Source organism: Otolemur garnettii, unplaced genomic scaffold (assembly GCF_000181295.1).
Source record: "Otolemur garnettii isolate 467f Iridium unplaced genomic scaffold, OtoGar3 scaffold00018, whole genome shotgun sequence".
Taxonomy (NCBI): domain Eukaryota; kingdom Metazoa; phylum Chordata; class Mammalia; order Primates; family Galagidae; genus Otolemur; species Otolemur garnettii.
The window spans coordinates 11,745,439-11,770,634 of NW_003852413.1; the positions used below are offsets into that span (position 1 = coordinate 11,745,439).

Below are 25,196 nucleotides of genomic sequence, written 5' to 3' on the forward strand. Positions count from 1 at the left end.
GTGTTCCAGTAGTGTGTGGGGAATAGAGTTTAGTTTTGCTTTAAAAAGCTCTGAGTAGGGGGCAGGTTCACAGACTTCAGAGAAGGCCATTGGAGATTTAACCTTGAGTTCAGAGAGCAGTCCTTAAAGAAGGAAAAATATTGAGTCCATCAGCTACTCTATGAAAGGACTGTTATATATAATGAAGAATTAAACATTCAACATTCAATTTGAATTAATAATTTAGTCGTATCCAGCCAGTGTGTTTTGGCAGATACCTTGAGCATGTTTATGCTGCCTTGGGTAGTGTTTCTGTTTGTTTTGCAGCAACTCATCCTTGAATGAGTATTTATTTGATGGTATCCTCCACTTTTGATGGCTTTGCTATTTTTAATTTATTTACTATTTTTACATTATGTCACATTGTTTAATTAGCAATTTATTCCTTTTTAACTATATAAATAATACATATAACTTGGAAAATAGAAAACATTCTTTCCAGTCTTTATTGTGTGTATATAAAGAGGATGCTCATCAAACTGTCTCTAAAAGTTGTTTGCTTCTTTATCTTGATGAAGATGGTCAGCCAGCTTAACACCGACTGTCCTTGTTCTGGAGGGGAGTCCTGTCAGTACCCTTTAGGTAGGTTTATGTAAAACAGGGCAGCACCAATTGCTCTGAAAGAAGATTTAACAGTCCTCAACTACCTTTTCAGTACCTCTTAGTATGCAGAGGTCCTGTATTATTGGTGTGATCAGATTTGAAGAGAGCAGAGATTGCAGTTGAGACTCTGGCCACTTCTTTGAGGTTACCTGCAATGAAACCTTTGAAGAATTGGTTCATAGGCAAAAAGGGTCCCAGAGTCTTTCAAAGGGTAAACGTGCCTGGACTGTTGATAGGTACGGTGATTTAGATCATCCAGTTTTATTTAAGAAAATAATTTATTGAGATCAAATCCATTTTCATCACTCCAAAGTAAAACACCTTACCCTTTGAATACTTTCTCCTCATTCTCCTCTTCTCCCAGCCTCTGGTGACCACCAGTCTTTATATTTCTGTGGATTGATCTATTCTAGAGATTTAATATAAATGGAATCATATAATGTTTACTTTTTGTGTCTGACTTCTTTCAGTTAGTGTGATGTTTTGGAGGTTTGTCCTTATTGTAACATATATCAGTACTTCATTTCTTTTTATGTCTGAATAATAAATAATATTTAATCACTTTTTTTTTTTTTGCAGTTTTTGGCCAGGGCTGGGTTTGAAGCTGCCACCTCCATTATGTGGGGCCAGCGCCCTACTCCTTAAGCCACAGGCGCCACCCTGAATAGCCACAGGCGCCACCCTGAATAATATTTAATTATTATGGGTATATGCCACAGTTTGTTTATCTGTTTATCTCTTGGATGTTTGGGCTGTTTCTACCTTTTGGCTATTTTGAGTAGTGCTACTCTAAAGTGAGTGAACATGAACACAGTTGAGTTCCCTATTTCCATTTCTTTTGGGTATATCCCTAGAAGTGAATTGTGAGGTCATGTGATAGTTCTACCTTTAACTTTTTAAGCAGCCACCAAATTGTTTTTCTTAGCATCTGAACCATTTGGGTTACCATCAGCAGTGTATGAATATTCCATTTCCTCCACAGAGTTTTTTATGAGAAGTCTGTTTTCATTCAAATCATTATTCTCCTGTAGATAATGCATCATTTTTCTCTGATTACTTTCAAAGTTTTTTATTGTGTTTAATTATAGAAGTTTAATTCTGATATGTATGGGTTTCTTAAAATCTGTAGGTTTATATCTCTTGCTATATTTGGGAAGTTCTCAGCTATTAAGTCTTTAAATATTTTTTAGCAATAACACTTTTTCCTTCACTTCTTTAAGTCTGATAATATGAAAATTAGACCTTTTGTTACTGTGCCATAGTTTTCTCCGTTGCTCTTAATTTTTAAAAAATCTTTTTTCTCTCTGATTTTCAGATTGAATAAGGTCTATTGATCAATCTTCAGGTTCACTGACTCCTTTTCTCTTATCTGCGTTCTGCTTTTGTGCCTACTCTCTGACTTTTATTTGTATTGTGCTTTTCTATTGTAAAATTTCCATTTGGTTCTACTTTACATTTTGTTTCTCTGCTGAGATTTTCTATTTTTCATTGCTTTCAAGATTACTTACTGTTGCTTGCTGAAGTACTCTTTAAATAGCTGCTTTAAAATTTTTGTCAGATAATTCCAATTTCTGTATCATTTCAACATTGGCATCAGTTTTTTTTTGTTTTTTTTTTTTTGGTGACAGAGTCTCACTTGGTCACTCTTGGTAGAGTTCTATGGCATCACAGCTCACAGCAACCTCAAACTCTTGGGCTTAAGCGATTCTCTTGCCTCAGCCTCCCAAGTAGCTGGGACTACAGGCGTGCACCACAATGCCTGGCTATTTTCTTGTTTGCAGTTGTCATTCCTGTTTAGCTGGCCTGGGCCAGGTTCAAACCCCATAGCCTGGGTGTATGTGGCCGACACCCTACCTGCTGAGCTACGGGCACCACCCTTGGCATCAGTGATTTTGTTTTCTTAGTAGAGTTGCTATTTTCTATGTTTTTTATTTGCCAACTAATTTGAATTGTATGAGAATTAGAGATTTGTTTTAATTTAATGTAAAATTTTGATAGTTTTAGTAGGCTATCAACTGGTTAGGTTCAGACTGAAGGTTTCTACGCATATTCTTTGAGCTGTAGTTTTAATATTAATTTATTTTTCAAAAGCCTTTGCAGTGCAGTCCTGGGTATGCCACTCAGTGACCAGTCTGGATCTTGGCTGGGGTCTGTCTGTTAGTTCAGTTCCTCAGTTCTTTGTTACACAGAAAGGACTAGATCCATATATGCCCAGTTTGGGAGTTAGTCTAGGAGTAAATAAATACCCTTTTTAAATTTAAAAACCATACATCCTTTTTATTGTTAAGTCATAAAGAGGCTTCAAAATTAAAAGCAAAACATTACAAGGTAAGACTTAACAAAACTACTAGGAGCATCGGAGGAAGTAAAAATAGGACTAGGTGCAAGGCAATATGAAGTAATGAACATGGACAGGATGAGGATGGGGAGAACAGAGAGCATGTGCTGAAGGTACTGGGGGAGAGGACCTGGTAAAAATTTTGATCTAGACAGGCGCCTAGGTAAAGGAAGAATGGGATGAGATTTCTGAACCCCACTATGTGCTTAAGAGTCATCCTTGCCATTGGCACTATCTCTGTCATCCTCTCCTTCCTCAGCCTTTTTTCATCATCCTTGATCAACTTCAGCTGGTCATCCTCCCATCTTGATTATTGTCATCATCCAGTAGGTCCCCCTCCTCAGCAGAGTCGTCTGCACCCCTGAGACTCCACCTTCACATTAGTCTCATCTTTCTTCAGGGACCAGCTGCTCTGCTCCTCTTCCGACTCCGAGTCCTTAAGCTCTACTGCTGCTTATTTGCTCTGCTCATTTTCAGTTCTTTCCAGAAAGAATCCACTTTTTGTTTTATCTGGGTCAATTCCTTCTTAATGGCCTGAAGGTCGTCTCCTTTCAACTTTCCAGACTTGGAAGAAGAACCTTGCCGTCCATTCTTAGAATTGAAGCCACTTTTCCCTGTTCATGAGGTTTCCTGATACACGCTGGCGTTTTGAGGGCACCACAGCCCGAGCAACCTGAGGAGGAGGAGCATGTGCTGAGTAGTTGTACATTGCGTGAGAATAACCCCGTTCAAAGTCATAGTCCAAGTCAAAAGAGTATGTCTCCTGCTTTTCCTCATATCACTTTTGACTCTGCAGCCAGATTAATATCTAAAATTTGGCTAGCAATCATTCTGCCATCCTCTCCTGCTACAGCAGCCCGGACATTTCTCTCATTAATATACAATGAATATTGTATTCCCAGTTGAGATTCCCAGTGAATACACATGAGTTGATGCAGTGAGGGTCTGTCTTGTTGGTAATATTGTTAGCCATTGTGTTTGATGATAAGGTTCTTCACAAAGTGAAAAAATGTAGCTGAAGTATCAAAAAAACTCACATGAGGGGGGAGGGAGAAGAGATTTGATTCTGAGTCTCCTACTCCTGAGTTCAATGGGGAGAAATCGGGTACTATTTGAGGTCAGCAATGTGGCTGCAACCGCTGAGTCTTTGTCTCTTCACAAAATGGCCAATAAATAACTTTTTGATGTGCTTTCCTGAGGTGTTCTTTTTATTCAATCTCCCTGCTACTTTCTGTTTCCTGGCAGCTGCTTTGCCTATTCTCCAGCCAGAAAACTAGGGTTTATTTGCCCCATTCTGCTATCCACTCCCGCATCTGTAACCGCCACATCCAGGGTTCAGTGGCAGAAGGTAGAGAAGAAAAGCAATGGGATTGGTCCCATCCTTTTAGAACCATAGCATCTTTGAATGGAGAAGAAGATTCTCCTACCTTAGGTTTTTGACTACACCAGCCTTTTATCTGGCACTGCTACCATAGGATTGCTTGAGATGGGGACACAAGAGAATTCAGGAAAGAAAAAAGATTTATTAATTTCAAAGACTTCTCTTTCCTATTCCACAATCCAGAAATAGAGGGCTCCTGGAGCTCTCGGTATGGCCAGTGTAGGGGGTATCAAAGGAGAAAAAGAAGTGAACTTACTGCTGGTTTGGCAGTATTTCTAATTCTGGTCTTTCTCCCCTGTTCCACATATTGCTCTTTACTTCTCAGAGTCTTCGGATTGCTGCTGCATGCATTCTGTCCAGGGGAGAGGATAGAGAAAACATGGCCACTGCAATTAGGGAGGTGGGAGTTTGGAGACAGACTAGAACACTCCTACTAAAGAATTACCTAATTAAATGCAGAACTAAAAAAAGTAGCGTTCAGGTAAGTTAAATGACTTTCTCTTTATGCTTTGTTGAGGTTAATTTTGCTTTGACCTCTTATGTCTTTAAGAGATGATGTATTTTGCTGAATATATTTTTAACATATTTTTATTTTGCTCTCTTTGCTTATAAAATAAAACTTAGTCACAGAAAAATAACTGAATTACCTGATGCTTTCTAAATGTTAAAAAATTTAATAATGATTATTGCATTTTGTTGATTTCTCTAATCTCAGTGCTTAATTTTGAACCTTTAGGCATGAATTTTCTGTTTCATGAACCTACATTCCACAATAACTTTGTGGAACATTATTCTTGATTTTATTTTCCACAGCTCCTCTTTTATAGACTCTAGACTAAAATTATATCATAGCATACATTACTTTTTTTTTTTTTTTTTTTTTAGACAGAGCCTCAAGCAGTCCCCCTGGGCAGAGTGCCGTGGCATTACAGCTCACAGCAACCTCCAGCTCCTGGGCTCAAGCGAGTCTCCTGCCTCCGCCTCCCAAGTAGCTGGGACCACAGGCGCCCGCCACAACACCCGGCTATTTTTTGGTTGCAGCCGTCATTGTTGTTTGGCGGGTCCGGGCTGGGGATTCGAACCCGCCACCTTAGGTGTACGTGGCTGGCGCCTTAGCCGGTTGAGCTATAGGCGTCGAGCCAGCATACATTACTTTTAAAGGTAAAAAGCACTCAGCCATGCACAGTGGTTCATGACTGTAATCCTAGTACTCTGAGAGGCTGAGATGGGTATATTGCCTTGAGCTCACAGATTAAAGACCAGCCTGTGCAAGAGCAAAACCCTGTCTCTAAAAAATATAGCTGGGTGTTGTGGCAGGCCCCTGTTGGTACAGGGGAGGCTACTTGGGAGGCTAAGGCAAGAGAATCACTTGAGCCCAAGAGTTTGAGGTTGCAGTGAGCTGTGATGTCATAGCACTCTATAGGGGGGTGACAAAATGAGACTCTGTCTCAAAAAAAAAAGGTAAAAGAACTCTAGCTAACCAGCTAGTAATAATTTTAAAGGATGAAAATACATTGTTCATCTTTATGATTTTAATAGTATAAATATAGGTATAATTAAAGTATGATTTCTGATTCAGGGCTGAGCTGAATAAAGACATTTTTATGGTGATTTCTATAGGGATGTTTGGTAAGTTGCTTTAAAATTATATGCTTAAATCTATATTTTATATCAATAAGATGTTTAAATATTACCTTTAATATTGATTCTGGAAATGTAAAACTGAACACAAAGGAAAAATTAATATTCCTGTTGGGTTTGTTGAGATGCTCAAAATAATAATTATTTTGAGATAATTTGCTTTTACTTTTTTATCTCAGATAACCAATTTTCTCATGTTTTTCTTAGTATTAGTTATATTATTTGCATAGAAATATTAATGGTTTTTGCTGCAATTGTTTTACTTTGTAATTACTTTGTTTCTTTTATTATAGGAAATTCTTTTTCCACTATTTTTTTTATTTTGGTTAATATTAATTAGCATGATGCATCCAAATAAGAAATATGAAGAAGCACCTAATGTAGAACTTAATCCTATGGACAGATTTATCCTCTCCAACGTAATTCTTGGATATACTCCAGTGACTAATATAACAAGCAGCATCATGCAGAAAGTGTCTACTGATCACCTTCGTGATGGTATTGTGAGCTTGTATATGTATTCTATTTATAACACGAAGCCTTTTCAATATTTATCAGCTTGCTTTACTTAGTAAATAGTCTTAAATACTTACAGATGTGCCATACTTATACCAAGGTATAGGTTTACAAAAATACTAAAGTTATTTAATTCTTTTGCCTTATGTTTGTTTCTTCTTACACATGAATTTTATTTCTTGGTTTTAAGAAGCATATTTCATTTATAGTTATAGTTTGTATTTAATTCTTAGATCATTTTCAGAATAGTTTAAGTATGTTTGTGTAGAGTAAAAGATTTGATGGATTATCTCATTTTGATTCTGACTTACATAATAATAAGCTAGAAATATATAATAAAATATGATTATAAAGCAGTAATCTTTTCAGCTGCCCTACTTCTTTATGGAGGTGATGTTATAAATTGAAGTAGTGTCTACCAATGGAGACTTTGGCTATGCAAAGTCCCTAAGTCTGTTTTCCTTAGTGTGCAGTTGTTCACAAAGAAATGGACTAGAAAGCGCTGTAAGCAGTGAGGTGCCCACAAGCCTAAAGTGGCTACATGAGAACCTGAAACTAGAACTGGAGGAAGTGACAGAAATGTTTATGCTATTAATGATTAAACAACAGAATTCAGAATTAGTATTCTGTCATATAGGGTAGTAGTAATTAAGTTTTATGTATCATCAGATTATTGTGGAGTACAACACTAAATGGAAGATGGTAGTTATATAGTCAGGAGCCAAATAACATTTTCCGTATTTCTTTCTCAATTATTTCTATTGAATATTTTTACTGAACAGCACATGGGTGTAGGATATGCTTGTTGGTACCTCCTGTTAAGCACATGTAGGATGGGCTGCCATAGACTTTAGTGCGCATGTTCAAAAAACCGAGTAGAGTGGAATTTCTTGGTAGTTCTGAGTAGGAGGAAAGGGTTTCTAGGGTATAAAGAAATGCAAGTCCGTGTGTATTAACTTAAGATACAAAAATAGTTGGAATATATGAAGTTTTTTTTTTTTAAAGTGCTGTCTTTAACAACAGAACTATCTGAAAGTGGGTTATATGGTATAGAGACATACATGATAATATGACTGGTAGGATGTTGAACTAACCCCCCTCCATTTAGGTCAACCCTATAGTTCAATCTCCACCTTGAAGGTCTGGAAAATCATGTTAGCTTTTAAGTAATACTTTATAATTTACTAAGAATTTTCATATTTGTTACTTCACTTTGTCTTCACAATAACCCAGAGTGATCAGCTGGGTATTATGCATGAGAACACTAAAGTTTGGAGAATTAAATTGCTTGCCTGGTGAATGAATGATGAAGTTAAATTCTAATACAACATCCTTTCCATTTCATCATGTGTTCTGAAGCTTCTGTAACAAAACTATAAAATGTTTAAAAATTGGTCTTATCTGATGTGAAAGAGCGATTATAGTATTTTCTGCACATACCTTCCAAGAAAGGATTTAAATGACAGTTTTTATTCAAGGAAGAGTTGTGTCATAGTTACTCTGGGTGGGTGTGGTGGCTCACACCTGTGATCTTAGCACTCTGGGAGGCCAGGCAGGATCCCTTGAGGTCAGGAGTTCCAGACCACCTAAACAAAGCAAGACACTGTCTCTACTAAAAATAGATAAATTATCTGGGAATGGAGGTGTGCATCTGTAGTCCCAGCTATTGAGGGTACTGAGGCAGGGCAGGAGGATTGCTTGAGCCCAGGAGTTTGAGGTTACTGTGAGCTGGATTGAGGCCATGGCGCTCTGTCTTGGGCAACAGAGTGAGACTCTATGTCAAAAAAACAAAAACAAAACAAAAAAAGCTTAGTTTTGAGAAACATTAAGGAATTTTCTTTGTAAGAAGAAATACTTAAAACATCTATTCATTAAGAAATTATTTAAGATAGCAAATAAACTGAATTATTTATTATTTTTATGATTTTATCACTGCCTGAAATCTTAGTTTAAATTTGAGAATCTGTCTGAAAGTAAGCTTTCTGGTCAGTGGATTTTAAAGAGATAAGTAAGGATGATATCAAAACTATTCAGTATTAAAGTTTAGTACAATTCATTGAAGTTCTGAGAAATAGCAATCTTTTGATGAAATATAAATTCTGTATACTGTTTCATACTATATTATTTTCATGACTTAAGTATTTTCATTGACACATAATTTTTGTAACTAAATGATAGCTAAATAGTCTATAAAATTATACTATTTTATTATGTTATTTAGTATTTTCTTGGAAGAGCTGTCTTCATTTTTTAAAATATTGGAGAATAAAAGTACTTGTAAACTATTCCATTCATCAAAAATAACAATAATTTTGATCTGTATTATAGTAAGCTATTATAATTTTTGACTAACCACATTGTTAAAATATTTTGCAGTCGTAATTACTGAAGAATATACAAATGAAAAAGAAATGCTGGCATCCAGTCATTCTAAGACTAGCAACTTTGTAGGTGTGGTTTTCAAAGACTTCATGTCCTATGAACTCCGTTTTTTTCCTGATATGATTCCAGTATCTTCTATTTATATGGATTCAAGAGGTAAATAGCCCTAAATAAATTACTGAAGGTCAATTAAATTCCTATCTTTGCTATTTACAGGTCAAATACCAAATTTGATGTAGTCCAATGTCAGCATTTTAAAATTTACTTTTTGTTCAGATGAGAAAACTGTCAAATATAGCATAAAAGTATTTATGATTAGACAAATAACTGTGTATATCTAATATATATAAAGTACATTTACATAGCAATTTTAGTTCAGTACATTGACATATTATGATAGCATAAGGCAAAGTTGTATTTTGAATTAAATTTCTGTTTCTAAATCTCTATATTTGTTTCCGTGTAATTGTTTTCATTGATGGTACGGTACGAATCTTTAAAATCTGAGGGTCTTAGGGCCAGGCGCGATGGCTTATGCCTATAATCCTAGCACTCTGGAAGGCCAACGTAGGTGGATTACTTGAGTTCAGGAGTTTGAGACCAGCCTGAGCAAGAGTGAGACCCCCCATCTCTATTAAAAAAAGAAAAAAACAAACTGGATATTATGGCAGGTACCTGTAGTCCCAGCTACTTTAGAGGCTGAGGCAGGAAGATCACTTGTGAGCCCAAGAGTTTGAGGTTGCTGTGAGCTGTGACATCACAGCACTCTACCCAAGGCCCCAGAGGGATACTCTGTCTCAGAAAAAAAAAAGTCAAGGTCTTTCACCAATGAATTGATAAGTTTTACATCAGAAACATGGAAAGTAGCCTTCAGTTAGTAAATTTGTGAAGAAATATTATCAACCACAAACATTTATTGAACATTGTTAAAGTCACTGTAAGAAATACTGAATTTCTGACTTGATTCCAAATAGCCCGTACTGAAAATTCTTTTCTCTGTTTGCTTAACTTTGACTTTTCCTTGCATCTGAAAGTAGTTTGAAGCTAAGTCATTATAGAATGACTTACCTTAAAACAGAAAGGGAACTTACTATCACTATGCTTATAATTAATTTCTCTGTAGCCGGGTGTGGTAGCTCAGACCTGTAATCCTAGCACTCTGGGAGGCTAGGTAGTATGTTTAAACTCAGGAGTAGGTGGATTATTTGAGTTCGGGAGTTTGAGAGTAGCCTGAACAAGAGTGAGACCCAGTCTCTACTAAAAATAGGAAAGAAAAAAAAACAAAACCCCAGCTGTGCCGCCATGGCATTCTACCAAAGGTGTCAAAGTAAGACTCACTGTTTCTCCAAAAAAAAAAAAAGTTTCTATCTTTACATTTTTATTTATTTATTATTCAGTATTGTAACATAACCATTTTATTTCAAAACTTCAAATAAACAACAATGTGGTAGATACTGTTTGCCTTCAAAGGGCAAAAGTTTATTTTCTTTTATCCTATGGAGATTGACTGATTACATTACTTTGGTAATTCTTATGTTATTTCTACAGAAATGCACTTACCTGTCGCATAAAATCTCAGGTCTCTCATTTTTCTTCCTGTAGCTGGCTGTTCAAAGTCATGTGAAGCTGCTCAGTACTGGTCCTCAGGGTTCACGGTTTTACAAGCAGCCATTGATGCAGCCATTATACAGGTAAATATGATAAAGGAAAAAAGCCAAAAACCAAACCTTATTTTAATAATTATTTCCTAATGCTTTACAGTAAGATTTAGTTTGCTGTCAAATATACAAAATATGTACAAAATATATTAAAATACATAACTTATTGCAACTTCTTTAATAAAAAAGATAAGTTATATTTTCATGAAATTTATTTTAAAGTGTCTTAATTTTGTGTCTGGGCTGAACTATAGTAAGATCAATTCAGACTCTTCAAATTAAACATCTCATTCTTCCATGTTCCATATCTATCTATGCCTTCTTTTTCTATTTGGTTTTTCTTATTGAAATTTACTGTGCTTCAAAATACTGTAATTTCAAAAATGCATATCAACAGTCTTTTCTACTAAACTATATGTGGTCAGACTATGTGTGAGTAGTGATAGAATTAGAATCCAGACTAACAGGAGTCCTGTGTCTTTTAGTTGTTGGGCTGCTATGTAGTAAAAGGACTACAATAATAATTCTTCACATGACAGCACTGCTAATAACCAAAAGAGATGATGCATGTAGAATTAATTGTCTTACAAACTCTTGTAATATAGTGTAAGTGTATTAGGGGTATGTAATAGTATGCAAATTTAGTAGTAAAGAAATTTAAGATAAAGATAATGAAATGTGAGATGTATCACATTAATGATTTTATAGCACCTATTTGTATTTTGGACAAAGACTTTAGCTATCTGCTACCAGACCACACTGGATGAATAGGCAGGGTGGATATTAGGAATACCACATGCCATAGATAGTTTTTATTATTTTGTCTATATCTGCTGCACATACAGATTTTAAAGCAGTGGGACATGCTATTTAAAGGAACATTTTTGAAATAATCAGAGGAATGATGGCACTAATAATCATTCCTAAATTCCTCAATTTTCAACATGTATACTTTGGTAAGATAAATATAATTATCAGATTTGGGCCGGACATGGTGGCTTATGCCTGTAATCCTAGCATTTGGGAAGCCAACATGGGTGGATTGCCTGTGCTCACAGGTTCGAGACCAGCCTGAGCTAAAGTGAGACTTTATCTCTAAAAAGAGCTGGGCATTGTAGTAGGCGAATGTAGTTCCAGCTACTTGGGAGGCTGAGGCAAGAGATCGCTTAAGCCCAGGAGTTTGAGGTTGCTGTGAGCTATGATGACACCTTACTCTACAGAGGGTGGCAAAATGAGATTCTGTCTCAAAAAAAAATGCATGTAATTATCAAATTAAGATAATTGTGCAATTTTATTTTCTTTGACACATTATTTAGTCAAAATTTATATAGTCACCAACTTTAAACTTTGTTGTATGCTTTCAGAGTGAATTAAAAACAGCATTCTATTCTGTTTCATGATATCGAGGTCACTCACTTGATTTCAAGTGAGTGGCTTTTTGAAGATTATGTTTGTAATATGTTACTAACTATATTTGGGAATATAAGTGTCACATTTTATTAGAGGTTACTCTGAGAACTGAATTAATTTAATGTATTTATATTTTTTAATTATAGTTGAAGACCAATGTTTCTCTTTGGAAGGAGCTGGAATCAACTAAAGCTGTTATTATGGGAGAAACTGCTGTTGTAGAAATAGATACCTTCCCCCGAGGAGTAATTTTAATATACCTAGTTATAGCATTTTCACCTTTTGGGTACTTCTTGGCGATTCATATTGTAGCAGAAAAAGAAAAAAAAATAAAAGAATTTTTAAAGATAATGGGACTTCATGACACTGCCTTTTGGTATGTTATTGAAAGTTTATTACTTAGTATAATTAAAAGTTTTATTAAATATACACATTTTCAGAATTGTAATTTTGATATTTACCTAGCTTGAGTTGCTGATTCTGTTCTTTTATGATGATTGCCTGTGTCTTGAAATTTGGACTAGTCCACAAGTTTTCAACCATTTAGTAGCTTGTTTTAGCATGAGGGAAGAAGAATTTGGCAAGTTTATATCAACAATACATGTTTAAATTTTATTTCACATTTTGTTTAAATCCATGAGACATGCTCCATATATTGTGTATTTTAGAGAACAGAAAATATGAAATCTCCAAAAGTTAGAAATTAATTGCTTGTTATAATTCTCTTCTAATATTTCAGCATATATTTAATATTAAAAATTTAAAGTAATTCCAGTTCATAATATGTTCATAAATGCAGTATGTCGACTTTTTTTCTTTTCCTTGTTAAGTTTTAGTTATTTGGGTGAATTAAGATGAAGAAAATGCAAATATTTAATAGAGAAAATTTCTTTTAAATTTAATTTTAATTTTTTTTTTTTTTTTTAGACAGTCTCACTGTGTCCCCCTTGGTAGAGAGCTGTGGCATCACAGCTCACAGCAACCTCAAACTCTTGGGCTTAAGTGATTCTCTTGCCTCAGCCTCCCAAGTAGCTGGGACTACAGGCACCCGCCACAATGCCTGGCTTTTTTTTGGTTGTAGTTGTCGTTATTTGGCAGGCCTGGGCTAGGTTTGAACCTGCCAGCTTCAGTGTATGTGGCTGGCGCCCTAGCCGCTGAGTACAGGCACCATGCCTAGAGAAACAAATTTTAAAAAGATGTTTTCACACAAGAATGTATCAGCATTTTAATACAGTCATATCTTTATAGAGATATCTGAGTGCATTTTCCTTATTTTTTCCACTATGTAATAAGAAAATTTTTAAAGCTCATTTTGGTGTAAGGTTAATACTATGCAGATGAGTTGCTATTATAGTCTATTTTACAATTTTTTCCTCTTAATCTGTTATTTTAGAAGTCAGTGGTTTTTAAGGTGCATTGGGTTAGTGAGGTATTTTGTAGAGAAAAAGCTGGATGAACTTAGTCAAATTGTGCTCTCAGTGCCTCAGTTTTGCATCTGTAAAATGATGGATTAAATTCTGGCAATTTTGCTATTTTTTATCCTTAACTCAATTATTTTATGACAACATGCATTCAGTCATGAGGTACTAACTCGAAAAAAATATAAAATGAAACTAATACTGTATCAGTTCCATTGAGCTTTGATTTGAAGAGAAATCTTGAGTAAAAATAATGCATCCAGTGTTGATCTTGTGGCTCTCACATTGTGTAAATGTAGTAATTATGTTTTTCATTAGTTAGGTAGCCTTTATTGTGTATGGTTACAAAAGTCATTAGTGGCTTAATTGCAAGACATACCATAAAGAAATTTATTACTTTGGCTCATTAAAGTCTATATTTTAAGAAAATTCAAGGTGTTATGCATTGTTGAAATTTTGAGATTATTATATTTAATCATGAAAAAAAAATTCCTTGGGTTTCCTGGCAAGCACCTGTCATCCTAGATTAGATTCTCTTGGGAGGCTGAGGCAGGAGGATTGCTTGAGCCCAGAAGGTTAAGGGTTCATTGAGCTGTGATCATGCCACAACAGAACAAGGTCCTGAACAACAGAACCAGGCTCTGTTTCTAAAAAATAAATTAAGTAAGCATAAATTGCTATTAATTTCTAGAGCTTTTGTGATTCTTTGGACAGTACTCACTATTTTATCTCTGTATCACATTACACTTTTATCTATCACTTAACCAATGCTGTGTTTTCATTAGAGTATTAATTTTCAGTACATGAGCATACACAGAAATGAATAGGCTGACTCAATTGTAAGAATAAAATGGCTAAGATAAATATGAAATTTTGTTTAAAATGATTTTTTAACTGTTGAAGTCTATACCTTTGACCATAAATGTATTTGTGTTCTCATTTTAGGCTTTCCTGGGTTCTCCTGTATACAAGTTTGATTTTTCTTATGTCCCTTCTTATGGCAGTCATTGCAACAGCTTCTTTGCTGTTCCCTCAAAGTAGCAGCATTGTCATATTTCTACTTTTTTTCCTATATGGATTGTCATCTGTAAGTATTTTAGCTTGAAATGGAAATAAAGAACTTTCAAAATATTTGATAATATGGCAAAGTCTTTCTCTTTGGTTTACTTATAGTAACAGATTATTATTGGGTTATTGATAAATGACTTAGTGATAAATGATGTAGCAGCATTATATTCTTACAAAAGTTACAGAACAGTCTCAGAGTTATATTTAATTTTTTCCACGTAATGTATTTCACATACAGTTCCTCTGAATCTTTCATTTTTAGGTAAGTGTGTATGTAATTAAGATTGTCTTGTACTAGTCTATTTCCTTTTTCTTCATGAAATCCTGAAAGTTTGAAGTTAATTTATGCCATAGGATGATGATTTTTAAACTATGTCTTTGTTACTGTAGTTCTTTACCAGTCTTGGTATTAATTTGGTATGTTGGCTCACTGCTGGATTTCAGTGACCAGTCTTTGTTTGTAGTGATTTTAGTTTCCATTCTGTTTGTTTTATGTGTCCAGTTGTTAAATATTTTGACTATCTTTCCTGTTCTTTGCAGCGATTAATTTAAGTAACTCATTAGTTCCACATATAATTGCCTGTATTTTTTTTAACTGGTTTTGTATCTTATCAACATATTAAGTTTTAAAGATGGGTCTGGTATTTAAAAGTTTAACTTATTGGTTTGTTCACATATTTTATACATGTAACTGCAGAAACACATTGCTGTATGGCTTCTATATTATACAGGTGGTCTTGTTTACCTATGATACGCATATATTAATAAGTGTAGCCTTTAATATTTGCTAGTTTAATTTTTTAAAATGTTTATCACTGTTTATATGAAAATAAAATACCATAGTATTTAGATATTGAAATTATAGTTATATTTCAATTAATGCATTTTTCATTGAAAGTAGCATGTTCTTTTATAGGCAAAGTTTAATTTTGTTTTCATGCCAGTAATATGAACAATATATTAACCTTGATATTTATACTTCATAGGTATTTTTTGCCTTAATGCTGACACCTCTTTTCAAAAAATCAAGGCATGTGGGAATAGTTGAATTTTTTGTCACTGTGGCATTTGGATTTATTGGCCTTTTGATAATCTTTATGGAAAGTTTTCCCAAATCATTAGTGTGGCTTTTCAGCCCTTTCTGTCAGTGTACTTTTTTGATTGGTATTGCACAGGTAGGTAACATATTAATTGTGCATTCACTAAATTTTTCCTTGATGTGTAAATTAAAAGCTCAGCATGAAAAATAAATGATTTTTGAGTATTGATGTACATCTTACATCTAGCTTTATTTATATATGTATGTGTGTGTGTGTGTGTGTGTGTGTGTGTATATATATATATATATATATTTTTTTTTTAAGCCAAAGTCTCACCTAGTTGCATGAACATAGTTACACAGCAACCTCAAACTCTTGGGCTCAAGTAGCTGGGACTACAGGTACCTGCTCCAACATTCGGTTGTTTTTATGTTGATGTTGAACTCCAGAGCTCAAGCAATCCACCTGCCTTGGCCTCCCAGAGTGCTAGGATTATAGGCATGAGCCACTGCTCCCAGCCTATTTATATTTTTTCCAATTTTAAGTTTTCAGTTAAATGTTCTATTAATAAGTTCTTTGCTTTTTACTTACATTATATCTCCTTAGTCTATGCCACTGCAAAAACTCTGTTAGAGTCCTTGGTATAAATGTCAGGTAGTCCTGATTGCTCTATGGCTTGGTTATATTACTACCACTTATAAATTTATCTCAGATGAAAGCCTGGCATGGCTAGGCTCAGTGGCTCATGCCTATAATCCTAACACTGCTCGGAGGCTGAGGCACAGGAAGATTGTTTGAGCTCAGGAGTTCAGGATTAGCCTGAGCAAGAACAAGACTCAGTTTTTACTAAAAATAGAAAAAATTAGCCAGACGTGGTGGTGGTTGCCTGTAACCCCAGCTATTTGGGAGGTTGAGGCAGGAAGATTGCTGGAGCCCAGGAGTTTGAGGTTACTATAAACTATGACAGTGTCTCAGAAAAAAAAAAAATTATATTCATTTAATGGCAGGTCTGGGACCTAAATGAAACTTCAATGTACCTTTAGTACATTTCTCTTTCTACTCTGTCACATATATTTATGAATACTTTTACCATAATCAGAATACCTTTGATTGCATTAATCTGCATTAATCAAAGTACATTTTTACCTTTTCAGTACTAGAAAGATAGATACTAAACATAATTTTATACTCTATTACTTAATATATTTGACTTCCAAAACAGACCATAACCTTTTTGTTTGTATTGGTTATTATGAATATCATACTTTTATTTCATTTGTTAACTTGCATTAGAATAAGTGCCACCAAAGTAGATGTATTGTAGTTTGAAGCACAGCATTGAAAACATTATTGAAAGGACTGTGATAAACTTATATTTGGGTAAAGTCTTTTAACATTTTCCTTATAAATTTATATTGATTTATAAACTATATAATTTATTAAAAGGCCTGGCTTAGTTACTGTTACTCTGGGTATAACGAATAACTCTTAAATAGTGTTAGTTTTTGTTTGTTTTTATCATTTTTAGGTAATAAAGCTGATGTTTCTATTTTTCAGGTCATGTATTTAGAAGATTTTAATAAAGGTGCTTTATTTTCAAATTTGACTGAAGGCCCATATCCTCTAATTATTACTATTGTCTTGCTAGCCCTTGATAGTATATTCTATGTCCTCTTGGCTGTCTATCTTGATCAAGTCATTCCAGGTAAATGGGTGCTTATTGAATTTTACTTTAAAGATTTTTAGGTTGGGTGGCTCCTGGGGCTTAGTGAGTAGGGCCCTGGCCCCATATACCGAGGGTGGTGGGTTCAAACCCGGCCCCAGCCAAACTGCAACAACAAAAAAAATAGCCGTGTGTTGTGGCAGGCGCCTGTAGTCCCAGCTACTCAGGAGGCTGGGGCAAGAGAATCACCTAAGCCCAGAAGGTTGTGAGCTGTGATGCCACAGCACTCTGCCATAGGCAATAAAGTGAGACTCTGTCTCTAAAAAAAAAAAAAAAGATTTTTAGGTTTTTTTACCTACCTTTGCTCAACTTAATTTTAATTATTTTCCAGCCACAATATCCTAAGTCATATTCATTGTTACAACTTTTAATTTATATTTAAAGAAGTATAGTTTGTATCTTTGGCCTTAGCCACTAGTGAACATAAGAAGCTTGTGTAACAGAGATCGGGTTTTTTTGCTTTCTTTTAATTTCAGCAGATTTTGGGGGTACAAGTGGTTTTTGTTACATGGATAAATGGTCTAGTGCTGAATTAGGACTTTTAGTGTACCTGTCGCAAGAGTACTGTACATTGTGCCCAATGGGTATATTTTTATCCCTACTCCTCTCTCATTCTCCTTCCTTCTGACTTTTCAGGGTTCATTACACCACTTTGTAACCACATACTACATATACCCCTACTTATAAGCAAGAACATGTGATATTTGTTGTTCCATTTCTGAGATTCCTTAGGGTAATGGTCTCTAGTTTTATCCAAGTTGCTATGAAAGACATTCTTTTATTCTTTTTTATATTGAATAGTGCTCACATTTTCTTCTTCTTTTTTTAATACTACATTTTCTTTATCCATTCCTCATTTGCTAGACACTTATGTTGATTCCATATCTTTGCAATTGTGAATTATGCTACAATAAACATTTGGGTGGAGGGCAGTTTGTTTTAAAAGATGTAAGTCTGTAGCTGATCTTCTTAACTTGGTCTTTCTTACATCAATCTTTTTAAAGTAAAGTATTTTATTTTACCCTGGAAGGTCCAAAACTATGAGGTAATCATGAAATTCCTATTATTCTCCTCATCTCCTGTCCTGCATCTACGGCTAAAATAGCATTCCCTTAGATTTAATAGTAATACTAAATATCCAACACCTTTTCTTCTCCACTTGAGTTCTTCATTACTCTTGTCTGTACTATGTACCAGTATTGTCTTACATGGTAACTACTGGCCACATGTGCCTTTTAAAATTTAAATTAATTGAAATTAAACATATTAACAATTCATTTCCTTAGTAGCACAAGATCCATTCCAAGTGCTCACTGGTCATATGTGGCTGTTACTTACCACATTGCACAATATAGATACAGAACACTTTCATTCATTTTCCTCATTGCAGAAAGTTGTATTGTGTAGCTCTAGTCTAGACCATTGTGGTGTCTCTCTGTCTAGCTACCAACCTCAAGTTTGTCTAAGTGCTTCACCACTTTTTAAAATCACATTTATTACCTACTCATAAACCTTGCTTTGCATATTCTGTTGAATCAAATAGAAACTCTTCATGTGTTGATGTCCTCCATTAATCTTTTCTTATCCTCTTCATCATCCTTGTTATACTCGATATCCATCTATACAATCTTATTTACCTTTTTAAACTTACCTTCAGTGTATCAGCTAGATTGTTTTCAGCTACTCTTAATAAAAAAACCTTTCTAATTGGCTTAAACAAGGAGAACTAACCGTCTCAATTCAAAGGAAGTCCAGAGATAAGATGGATTCCGAGTTGGTTGACTTGCTGAACTATGTCATTAGGGACCCACTTTCTCTGTTTTACCACCTTTGTTTCAGTCTGGCAGTCTAGCGTAACTAGTTGTTATGCTTCTTTGTTCTTGTCCAGTGGAAGGTGGAGGGGGAACATCTTCTCCCAGCTAAGCCCTTTGCTTCTGTCTTGTTGGGTACATGCGTGTGACTAGAGCAATAGCAGTCATCAGAGGAATGCCAAGTGCCGATTAAATCAGCTGGCATCTTCTCTGTGGTTGGGATGAGATTCTTGTGAAACGTATGTTTAACCTAATAGAATAAATATTTCAAAAACAAGGAGGGCTATAGGTTTTTGGTGGGGAAAGGAAAAAAATGGAACATGCTATGTGGGCATTTATTACTGTCTACCGTTTCTAAGTCGCATTTTCTGTCCTGTTGCTTGATGCTTACCTAATTCTGTAAAGTCTTCTCCATGAACTGTACAATTTTTCTTAATACTACCTGTGTGCAGACCACCTATGAGAGCACCCATTCAGGCCTTCAGCTCATTCACCTTGCATCGTATTCTAGTCATTTGGTATATACTTGTACCCATAAGTAAGATATAAGTTTCTTGAGTACAGAAAATATGCTTTACTTACCTTTATGTCCCTGTGAACTCTCAGCACCTCTGAAATTATATATGGACTAGAATTATTTGTCAATAAAAATGATTTTTATCATGTAATATTGATATAACACTTTATACCTAGACTTTATTATTTTTAAAAGACAAAAATGATTGTGTACAACATGATCTTTGGAAATATACATTGTGGACTGATACCTACACTTTAGATGTAGGTCATCATGTGTTTCAAATACTGCCTTTATGATTTAAAAACTGAATATGGTAACTCAGTGTTTTAATGTTTATTTTTCAGGAGAATTTGGCTTACGGAGATCATCTTTATATTTTCTGAAGCCATCATATTGGTCAAAGAGCAAAAGAAATTACAAGGAGTTATCAGAAGGCAATGTTAATGGGAATATTAGTTTAAATGAAATTATTGAGCCTGTTTCTTCAGAATTTATAGGAAAAGAAGCCATAAGGTATGATTCAATCTTTGGCAATTTAGGTGTAAGAACTGCCGATGGAATCTAGCATATTTAACTCCTATACTTTAAAGATGTATGTAAGTATGGTATTTTAGATTTGATAGGCACTTCATGACTTTAAAACATGGTGTTAATAAGGGCTGCTTTTCTTTTATGTTTTTATTTCCTTTGCAACCACTTAGAATAGAGTCATTGCTTGGTTTGAAATTTTATGTTTCAGTAGAAATTTTTAAAAGTAATAAACCCAGTGTTTATACAATTAAACTTAAAACTTTTCCTGTTTTGCAGATTAAAGCAAAATAAGTATTTTACAATTTTTTCTTTTACAAATTAAGTTTTCTTTATCTGATTACCAGGCAAATACAGAGTTTTAATTTCATAGCCTAACAATGAAAGGTCATACACTGAAGCCCATATATACACTTAGCATTTCATTCTAAGCTTATTCATGTACACAGCTGAAATCAGTTACAAGGTTTGGCCTAACACATGCTAGGGGAGCTCTTTTTTAAAGTAATTTTTGACAGGTATTAAATTTCCTCTTGCACACTGAAGTCATACATACAGGGCAAAGTCAGAGCTTTTATATTTGCATTTATTCTTTATAACCTTTAAAACACTACTATAGTTGAATATTAAAACAGAAACAATAGCAAGTAGTGAGCATATTATGATTACGGTCCCTCACTCATTCGTTACTGCACATAAAATGCCACATGAGTGTCATTCACTGGCCCCATTGAGAGGTTTGACTCTGAACACCACCTCTGGGATGTTGATCATCTTCCTCATAAGCTTCTCCACTGAAATGGCACCGTCTTTCCTGATTTGGATCAAAGTCCACCAGTTCTACTTGATCCATTTCATCAGTCTCTTCTATTTCCTTCCTCTCTGGTAGAAGTTTTTCCAGCAATGAGAGTTTATCAGGAGAAAGAAAGCCGTTTTCTGGAAAGTTTACCTTAAATTCAATGATTAGTCTACCCTTTTCATATGGTCTACTATAAATTGACATGCCTTCATTCAGCACACACTTGATATCTGCAGGCTTCACAATCTGACCTGGAGGAGAGGTGATGACTGTGGTTCAATTGTCAAGAGTAGATATTGGCTTTTGGAAGCCACACAATCCTTCAACCAGCTGTATGTCCATACACGTGCAAAGGTCTTCTCGTCAAGTAAAAACCGCATGGTCCTTCTGATCTAACACAATGATAATATCTCCTGGCACCAATCCTGGTTCTTGGTCTCCTTCACCATGGAATGTTATCTTCTGGTCATATTTCATGCCTTTGTCAATATGAACTTCCAGAATCTTCTTCCCTTGAACTATCTTCCTTCCATTGCAGCTTTTACATCTATCTTTAGGACTGATCCATTCTCCATGGCCCCAGCACTCCATGCACACAGACTGAATTTGCTGAACCATTCCAGGTCCTGTCTGATGAATTCTTATTTGCATTCCAGTACCTTGGCAATTGAGACAGCACTCTACTGCTCCCTTTTTGCCACCTCGGCCATCACATTTGTCACAAATCACATTCTTGTGCAGAGCCAGTTTTCCTGTGGCACCATTATATAACTATTTTAAGGTAACTGAGAGCTGATGTACGACATTTTTACCTCTCCTTTCTCTCTGCATCCTTCCTCCTCCTCCAAAAAACATATCAAAGATGTCTGTGAGGGAGCCAAAACCACCACCTGCTCTACCCTCTTTAATTGCCTGTTCTCCTTTATCATATAATTCCCTTTTCTTCACATCAGAGAGAACTTCATAAGCTTGAGAAATCTGTTTAAACTTCTTGCCTTCATTTGGATTCTTATCAGGGTGGTACTTCAAGGCCAGTTTTCTATATGCCTTCTTCAGTTCTTCGTGAGTGGCATTGGGTTTGACTCCCAAAGCATCATCGTAAGTGGTTTCTTTCACCATTTTCTGTAGCTGGTGAGAGGGCAGAGGCTGATGCAGTGGAGCGGAAAGGAGCGTTTAGCTGTGTGCAGCTCAGGCAGCCACTGCTCCTCTGCCTCCCACCAAGTGTTCTGGAAAGTTCCCAATATTTTATAATTTTATTCTTGCTATTCTCTTATATAACATATTAAATTGTCCTCTGTTAATTTCATAGGCCTTTAGGGATTTGTGACATAATTAGAACATCACTTTAATTTTTAAAAACCAAAGAAATTAATTATTATTTTTTCTAGATCAGTCAGTACCAAATTTAAAAAATAAATAAGGAGAAAATAAATGAAAGCAAAAATTTACAAAGTATGTTTTTTAAATTAAAGAAAAATGTATAAAAGCAGAGTCGAAATTTTTAAGATATAATCAGTGGACTAGTGATTTGATTTCTCAAGGGTAAAGTTTGGAGTGATTAACAAAATCATTAATTTTTTTAAAAGAATGTAAAAAAATTTAAGGCGGAATGTGGGAATCATTTCATATGTATGGAAATTTGAAATGTGTGTTGACGTGAAATGGAATGTGGTTTATATTCCCCTTAATTGATATAGCAAGTATTTGATTAGTCAGATGAAAAGGAATCCATTAACTGCCTGAATCAAATACTTCACTTGTTTGTTTATATATTCTTTTGAGTCAGGATCTCCTTATGTTGCTTAGGGTCTAGAGTGCTGTGACATGATGATCGTAGCTTCCTGCATTCTTGAACTCCTGGGCTTAAGCAGTCCTCCCATCTAAGCTTCCCAGGTAGATGGACTATATACATGTGCCACCATACCTGGCCATCTTCATTTATTTTTAGATGTTGGCTTAGCATGAAAAATGAATGAATAAATGGCACTTAATGTGGAGAGGAATACTATTCTTTTCTTTTCTCTCTCTCTCTTTTTTTTTTTTTTTTTTTTGAGACAGTGCCATGGTGTCATAGCTCACAGCAACCTCAAACTCTTGGGTTCAAGTGATCCTCTTGTTTCAGATTCTTGAGTAGCTGGGACTACAGGTGCTTGCCACAACCCCCAGCTAGTTTTTCTGTTTTTTGGGTAGAAAAGAGGTCTTGCTCTTGCTCAAGCTAATCTTGAACTCCTGAGCTCAAGGGATCCACCCACCTTGGCCTCCCAGAGTGTTGGGATTACAGGTGTGAGCTACCATGCCCAGCCTTATTTTGTAGTGTCTTGAAAATAATTTTGGTTGACCCTTAAACAGCATGAGGTTAAACTGCATAAGTACTTATTCATGAATTTTTTTTCGATGAATATATTGGAAAAGTTTTTGGAGATTTGCAATAATTTGAAAAAATTTGCAAATGAACTATGTAGTTTAGGAATAGAAAAAAAGAAAATTTAATCTGAAATTTAAAAAAAAGTGAAATTTGTCATGAATATGTAAAATATATGTACATGTTACTCTATTTTATCATTTACTGCCATAAAATATATATATATATTATTGAAATTTAATTTTTATCCAAACTTAGACACTTGCCATCACTTAACCATACATGGTGTCATTTGCAGTCATGAGAAATGTAAACAAATAGAAAAGCGCAGTATTAAGTCATAGCTTCATAAAATTAACTATAGTATACTGTACTACTATGATCTCAGAGTTGCCTCCTGTTGCAGGGAGCTCAGCTGTTGAAAGTGTCTGCTGAAAACACTGTGTGTCATTGATTTTTTTCTCGTGAGCAGTTCATCTCTCCAGGAAATCTCATATTGCAATAAAAAATCATCTCTTGTGGTTCTGGCATATTTTTCATCATGTTTAGCACAGGACAGTAACCTTGAATAACACCATGGGATCCGTAGGAAGTGCCCCTAGTGATTCTAGACTTATTCCCAAGAAGCAAGTTTATAGAATTAAAAGAAAAAGTTGACTTGTTTGATCTGTGGATTAAGGTCTGCAGCTGTGGTTGTCTCCCATATTAGACAGTTCACCTCATACACAGATGATGCACATTCATGGTATCAATAAATACAGTGCAGTGTTCTTATGATTTTAACATTTTCTTTTTCTAGTTGATTTTATGATAAGAATATATATACAATGTAACATACAAAGTAAGTGTTAATTGACTGCTTATGTTATTGGTAAGGTGATAATTTGTTTTTTTGGGGAGTCCAGAGTTACATGCAGACTTTTGACTGTGTGAGAGGTTGAATTCTCTAACCCCTGAGTTTAATTAAGGGTTAATTGTATAATTATTGTCAATTTTCTTTGTTGTTTTAGTAGGAAGGTACTCTATATTCCTATAATTCATAACAGCTTTACTAAAAAATATTGTACATGTAAACACACACTTATAAATTGCTAAAATCCTTAAAATAGAAAACTGTTTTTCAGAATCAATGGCATTCAGAAGACATACAGAAAGAAAGGTGAACATGTAGAGGCTTTGAGAAGTAAGTAGCTTTCCTAGTGTTTAGTCCATGGCATTAAATTACAAATGCAAAAACAATTTACATAGTTTGTGGGAAATTTAAGCTTCTATACCATAATTTTCTGCCTTCCTTTTAGAGATCCTTTCATTTATTTAAATAATTAATATTGTAATAAAAGTAACATCAAAGTTGTAAGCAAAAACATAATTATCTTCTAAGATGACAAATTCAATTATTTGCATAAGTCTCTTTTTCATTTTATTATGATGGTGTATATGTATTAGTTGCTTTTTAAAAAATTCTCTTAGTCTAATATAGAATTTCTCAATTTGAGCACTACTGGCATTTTGGTCTTGATAATACTTTGTCATAGAGAACTGTCCTGAGATGAATTTCAGAATGTTTAGCAGTGTGTTACTGTGTCAGTCAAGGTTCTCAGAACCAATAGAATACACACGTGCACACACACAGAACAAGTGTGAGGGTATGGCTGGACAGGATTATGTTAAGAAATTACTTCATGAGACTGTGGAACCTGGTCAGTCCAAAAATGCATAGGGCAATTTGGAAACTCAGGCAAGAGGTGCAGTTGTAGTCTTGAGTCCAAAATTCATAGATAGATAACAGGCTGGAAACTCACACAGGTACCTGTTTTACATTCTTGAGTCAGAACCCCACCCCCATGAAATCTCTTTCTTAAGGCCTTCAAACGATTGTATTAGTTCTTAAGTGACTTTAGGAGCATCCAAGTCTGGCTAGTGTTTAGTATGACCTCATGCATGTGCTTTTAACAGGCG

At 35.0% G+C, this 25,196-nt stretch overlaps 1 protein-coding gene and 2 pseudogenes across 2 annotated transcripts in view; 1 reads left to right on the top strand and 2 right to left on the bottom strand.

Moving 5' to 3' along the window:
* The window catches only part of ABCA5 (ATP binding cassette subfamily A member 5), a 72,997-nt gene that overhangs the window by 3,928 nt on the left and 43,873 nt on the right, over window positions 1-25,196 (top strand). Inside the window, exons 2-11 of one of the 2 annotated variants that reach the window (XM_023511207.1) lie at window positions 4,687-4,842; window positions 6,296-6,500; window positions 8,895-9,056; window positions 10,503-10,591; window positions 12,115-12,344; window positions 14,332-14,473; window positions 15,441-15,629; window positions 17,052-17,199; window positions 19,893-20,061; window positions 24,362-24,420. In XM_023511207.1, the coding sequence (XP_023366975.1) occupies window positions 4,741-4,842; window positions 6,296-6,500; window positions 8,895-9,056; window positions 10,503-10,591; window positions 12,115-12,344; window positions 14,332-14,473; window positions 15,441-15,629; window positions 17,052-17,199; window positions 19,893-20,061; window positions 24,362-24,420 (1,495 nt within the window). In that variant the 5' untranslated portion in view covers window positions 4,687-4,740. Of the gene's footprint in view, window positions 1-4,686; window positions 4,843-6,295; window positions 6,501-8,894; window positions 9,057-10,502; window positions 10,592-12,114; window positions 12,345-14,331; window positions 14,474-15,440; window positions 15,630-17,051; window positions 17,200-19,892; window positions 20,062-24,361; window positions 24,421-25,196 lie in introns of those variants that run through there. The other variant, XM_023511208.1, reaches the window with a different exon arrangement.
* On the bottom strand, window positions 3,187-3,965 carry LOC100962762 (annotated as a pseudogene).
* LOC105886634 lies at window positions 20,795-21,994 on the bottom strand (annotated as a pseudogene).